This window comes from Dermacentor silvarum, chromosome 1 (assembly GCF_013339745.2).
Source record: "Dermacentor silvarum isolate Dsil-2018 chromosome 1, BIME_Dsil_1.4, whole genome shotgun sequence".
NCBI lineage: Eukaryota > Metazoa > Arthropoda > Arachnida > Ixodida > Ixodidae > Dermacentor > Dermacentor silvarum.
The window spans coordinates 97,666,874-97,672,873 of NC_051154.1; the positions used below are offsets into that span (position 1 = coordinate 97,666,874).

General features: G+C 47.4%; 1 protein-coding gene across 3 annotated transcripts in view; it reads left to right on the top strand.

Annotated features, from left to right (window-relative positions):
• Nucleotides 1-5,740, top strand: part of LOC119433248 (genetic suppressor element 1) — a 174,613-nt gene extending 168,873 nt beyond the window's left edge. For all 3 annotated transcript variants that reach the window (XM_049671327.1, XM_037700395.2, XM_049671336.1), the window contains 2 exons: nt 130-233; nt 5,363-5,740. In XM_049671327.1, coding sequence (XP_049527284.1) covers nt 130-233; nt 5,363-5,458 — 200 coding nt within the window. In that variant the 3' untranslated portion in view covers nt 5,459-5,740. The remainder of the gene's footprint in view (nt 1-129; nt 234-5,362) is intronic.
• Nucleotides 5,741-6,000: the final 260 nt, after the last annotated feature.

The window sequence follows — 6,000 nt, forward strand, 5'->3', positions numbered from 1 at the left end:
AATAGTCTCACCATGATTCTAATGTGTGCTCTGATTATCTTCTATGGTCACTTTTTTTTTTTTTCATAACATTTCTTATGTGAATTCACTGGTGGCAATTAGTAATTTTCTCTGTGGTCCCTAACACAGAGCGCCACATGGAACGGGTGCTACTCACTGAGAGGGAGCGGCAGTTACGTGCTGAGCAGCAGCAGCTCCAAGAGGAAGCCCAGCGGCTGCGTATTCGAATGGCAGTAAGTCTGGCTCTTGCTTCTTTCCATGGTGTTGCAGCAATTCCAAGAGGCTTCATTGCGGTCGCCTGCCACATTTTTTTTTAAAGACAAGGTCTTTGCCGACTTCACATGGGTTTGGCATATCTGGGTATCTTGTAACCACTTCCGGAAAAACAACTGCCCTTTCGTGTGCGAGTCGTAAAAGATCTAAAAATGTTGACAACGAGACAAGCAAGAATTACAGTTAAACCTGGATATAACGAAATTGACAAATTCCCAAAAAACTTCGTTATAAAGAGGATTTCGTTATACGCAGGTTCAGCACAAAAATTTGAAAAACAAACGCTTACCGTATTTACTCGATTTCTACCGCTTACCAATGGCGTCGTATAAGGCCCGTTTATAGTCCGACGTCATCGGCGCGCGGGCCAGCGTCGTTTGCGGCCAGTCACGTTACGCTGGTTGCGCTGCGCCAGGCGCGCGCGCCGTCGGCTGTTATCTTCAGAGCATGCGCAGAACGATCCCAAGCCCGCGCGCCGCTTTGAATGGCTGTCTGCGACCGTCGGCGAAGTGGCATGGGCGCCTTTATTTCTTCGCGCGAAATGGCATTGTGGGTCAGCGCGACCAACGCGTGAATGGGTCAGGAGCCAATTCAGCGCCGGGCTCGTAGGGGCGCGTTGGAAACCGCAGGTTACATTGGCTGCGCCGGTGCTGACGTAGCGTGCGTGCGCGCTCGCGTTACGGCGGACTATAAACAGCCCTTATATAGTGTCAGGTTAGTGAAGTAAAGCACAGAGACTTGCGCAGTAAGCAAAGAGTAGCGCTGCCAGCGCGTTGAAAAAAAAAGAACTTTTTTTTTCTTCGGCAACATCAACTGGAAAAGGAGAGTGCCGGCTTGGCGGGCTAGGCCAGCTGCAGCAAGCGGCGGGATCAGGTTTGAATGAAGGCAGGGGGAAAGGTCACGCCCGCGGTGGCAATATAGCCGGGTCGAGGGATGCAGGCCCGCCTCGCGCACGCTCGCATGCACGCACACATGCGCTCGCTCTCACCTCGCAGTCGCTGTCAATTCGAGCGCGCCAAACGCGCCGCCGCCGCTTTGCATTCCGTCGCGCCGGAGAAGGTGCTTCAGGTTGCTGCTCGCGCAAAAATGACAATTATGGGCGAATTCTCTGGGTTGCCTGCGGGGAAAATTCGTTATTTCGAGCGGGTCTCCCGCTGCCACTTCGTTAAGAAGAGGTCTCAAATACATGTGCTTCTATGGAGTAACGGCGGGGAATAGAAAAACTTCGTTATATCCAGGAATTCGTTATATGGAGGTTCGTTATAAGCAGGTTTAACTGTAGTCATAGAGCAGATAAAATTAACAGTACAGGTGTAATTAGCCCCAGTATAGTCGAAAAGTTACGACATTGTACCGTAAACGGCATGATCTCTGGGATTGGCCTACCTGGCCTCTTGGGGGGGAGGGAGAGTTCAATCAAGTGTCTATGTTGAAGAAGACAAGGTCGATACAATTGCGCATGAAATATGATATGAATAAGGCACAAAATGAGTGAATAATGAACATGATAAAGTGACAAAATAGAGATATACAGTGCAGTCCACTTATAACTATACCACATATAACGATGAGTCGACCTAAGAGTATCAACTTAGGCATTAGGGCTATGAGGAAAAATAAACATATATAACAATATATTATTCACCGCATATCGGATACAACGATCGAAATTTTGCTTCTGGGCAGCGTTTTTCATGCAGAATAATAGTGAAATTTGCGTTCCTAAGTTGCCCTTAATCGAGACGGGGCGACAGTTTGCCTACGCGAGTTCGTATCTGCCGCCATTACCGTGTAGCGCATCCCGCCCGCGCGCCGATTGCGAACGAAAGTCACGGAGAGCATCGCAAGTTGGCGCAGTGTGCACAAGATGGCACCAGCTGCTTCGCGTCCACATCACCTGTGGTTGTGAGGAGGGGGGGTAGAAAGCGATACGGCGAGCAGCGCCTGCGCGGCCTACGCTGCCTTTACAATGTCCCTGTCTCAGCGAGCGCGGAAATTCGCCGCGGAAGGAATGGGAGGTGCGCCGACAAAGCGCATAGCTGTCTCTTTCGAGACAAAGCATTTTGCAAGACTAAGAAGTCCGAGCTCGCACAGTCGATATCGACGATTATGAAAACCGGGAGCGCCATGATCATGAAGGCTAGAAGCAGTGGGGGAAAAAGCGGGCTTTGTGCGCCACGACGAAACCCTCATGGGAGAAACTAACACAGTGGAAACAGCTGACATTACCGACCTCTGGGAGCACGTCGCTACTGACGATGATATAGGCGGTGCTTCGATGGAGGAGTTTAAGTGCAGTTAGTACTGCCTCGTACTGAGAAGAGATCTCTGTCAGCGCGATCGTTGTCCCGACAAACGGCGGTGTTGTGCGACAGATGTGACGACAGTAGTGGCAGTGACAACGAGATTGACACCGACCCCGATGTTCAACCAAAGTGCAATGTCGTCGATCTAGTCGCACATTGATTTCATGCACGCTAAATTATAGCCGCCAGTGTTCGCGCAGCAGCTGGACGCGATGCACACAGTGGTTCTGAATACGAAACTTCTGCAAAAGCAAGCGCAGATTTCTATTTCAGCGTGCCTAACGATTAGGATGCTATTTAGAGGTATAAATAAACAGGTTTTTGTCACAGCCTATTCTGTAGAACGTCAATTTTTTATCACAAGTGGCAAATTTTGTTTCGGGACTACACAAATATATTCGTTTTTTTTTTTTAACAGCAGGTTACAAATAGCGATGATCGGTTATAACGATCGGATTTTTCATTCTTCTTGATATCGTTCAGCATTTAATAATTGAATCATTTGAACCACCACGTATGTCAACTTTGTGTTCCTTAACGTCGACAATTGGTTGCCCCTTTCTTTTCATGATGTTGGACAGTAACATGATTGCTCATGCTCTATTCAGTGCTGTTATTGGGGCTAAGCTTGCTTTATTGGAACTTTGATACGGTTGCAGGCTTATTTAAAAGCACAGAGGGATTGCAAAAGTATCCAAATACTAATCGGGGTAGTAAAAAAAAAAAGTTTTGGTGGAAGTAGCTGTAGTATAAACTTTATTTTGTCCGAGATGGAATTTAAGGAGGAGGGGAGTGGGAGGGCTTGTCCTCTTCCTCCTCAGGTGGCAGCCAGGCCTTGCGCTTTGGCAGTGTCTTCGGCCATCTGGACGATCCGGAGTTGGAGATCCGAGCCTGAGTTGAGCAGTGCCGTCTCCCACTGCTCTAGGGTAGTTATGGGAAGGGCAGGTAATAAGCTAGTGCATTTTCTGGTCCTTATCAGGGGACACGCCCACATGATGTGAAGATCGGCTCTACCTGCGCATAACTTACAATCTGCTGTATATAGCCCGGGATAGAGGTGACTGTACGTCACTGGGTTTGGGAAAGTGTACGTCTGTAAAAGGCGCCAGGTAACTGATTGCTTTTTATCCAAGTTTTTGTGAGCGGTAGGGTAATAATGCCCCCTGCCTGAACGGCGGAGGGATTCGAACTGCTCATCGCAAAAGGTTGTAGTGTGGCCGCGGATGGCCAGTTCTCGGGCCGCACTGTGAGCAGCTTCATTTCCCAAAAGACGGGAGTGCGCCGGTGCCCAAACGAGTTGCGTCCATCTGCGCCGGGTTTCGGGTACCCTGGCCAGAATTTTGAGGGCTTCAAGCGAAATGCGCCCTTTCGCGAAATTTCGTATAGCTGTCTTTTAGTCGCTGACTATGAATTTGGCTGCGAAGGAGGCGTACACCAAGGCGATTGCGACTTCCTCCCCGACCTCCGGCGAGGTTGTAATGACTGGAAATGCTGGAAAGCAAAATTTTATTGCACCAGTGCTGCCAACAGCAAGAAACATTAAAATATTATACTCTACATGTTTATGTTAGGGCCACATTTTCTTCTTCAATTTGGCTTTGAATTTCTTGAGTGTGGCCCATATAGAAGTAAGAAGGGAGTAGGGGGTAGGTTGGCGCACGTCTGCTTTTCTAGCAGGACCGTGGCTGGACATGGCTTTCGGGGTGGCTGAACGCATATGCAACTCGCACATATGCATTTTTTAACCAATATTTAAACAGGCTAAACAGATTTAAATGACCTCCTTTGCACTGAAATTGACAAAAATTAAGAAACAGAGGAGGGGGGGGGGGGAGGGGGGACGGTCAGTCACCATCATTTCAACAAAAAGACTTGTCTTGTAAACACTCCTTCACACTGGCGACTGACAGCAGTTGTGCGACCAAGTTGGTCCCAAGGCGACCAGTTGTCGCAAATGGTCACTTTTTGAGAAAAGCGACCATTTTGAGCCAGTCGCACGCTGCTTGATTTTTCAGTTGTGCAACCGCGATCACAAAACTGCTGAACCAATCAGACGCACAAGAACAGGATGTCTGTATATGCTGATAGTACTTATTTTACGTGGCGATGCAATTGTGAGCACACAGCAACTGGCCGGTCACACTCGCTGGTGTGAGCATCGGTCGCCTTTAGTCGCTGTTTGATTGCCAGTCACAAATGGTCGCTGGTGTGATTGAACCTTAATGGCGTTGACAAGGATAAGTCCTCTCACTATTATGTTGCTGCTGGACAGAGACTGTCCTTCACTTCATTCAACTTGTATTCCTTTTATTCAAGTTTCGTATGTTCCGGGCATCCCTTGGCTAACCTAAAATTTCTATTGAATTGTTGATGAGTCAAACAAGCCACATTACAGTGTCTACCCGTAACATGGGGAATGCACACTGACAGACTACAAACTGAAATGAGTGTTGTGAACACTTTGACCTTGCTTGTGTGTGTGCAACATACATTGAAGTGCACAGCATGTGTGTCCAATCCATAAGAAAGAATTTCTAAGACCGTAACAAGCCATTAAGTTTTTCTGAAAAGTAGACAATTTTTCCTTAGGCTGTGTAGTATCTCTACCCAGGTGCAAAGCTTCTGGCTACTACTGCGGACACATACCGACTAATACCATCTTGGCAACATAATTTTTCTGAACTAAATTTTTATTCCCTGAAATTTTTAAAGTAGGCATCATTATGTGGCATGCTGGTGCAAGCGCTGTTGCTGTCATTTATCATTGCCAATGGTTGCTGCAGGAGCTGTACCAGAGCAAGAAATGTTTGGACGAGGAGCGCCAACAGCAACAGGTGACCATCGACAATCTCAAGAAGTGCCTCAGGCTGGTCCGATAGTAGGCGCCCTCTGCCTTCCCTTCCTACCCCTTTGCCCTGCAACTCAGCAGTGGGACTCATTCCACCCCAGTACGGGGACTACCCATGTTATATACATTTATGATTTACAACAACCCATGGCACAACATATATAGGCATCATTTTAAGCCCCTACTCTTCTCTCTTTCGCTCTCACTCTCTATTTCTCCTTCACTCTCCTCTCACTCTGCTCCCTTCATTGAATAAAAAAAAAAGCGTTTTTTATTAAGCCGTTATTTATGAAATAAAAGATTGCAGCTGCGACCTGGTCCGACTTCATTTTTCTTTAGCTTTTGTTCAAGAGCACTGCAACTGCTGGTACTACAGTGATGGAAACTGATTTAACAGTGCAATGATTCATTTTCCTGGCTTTTTACTAGAGTGCAGTTACATTTACAATTGCTGCTACATTTGTGCCGAACTGCTGCAAAAGCCTCATTTTGCCAAAAAATTCCGCCATGTCTGTGCCAAAGACTTCTGCTGGAGGTCTGTCAGCATTGTTTTTGAAAACGAAACCTGAACTT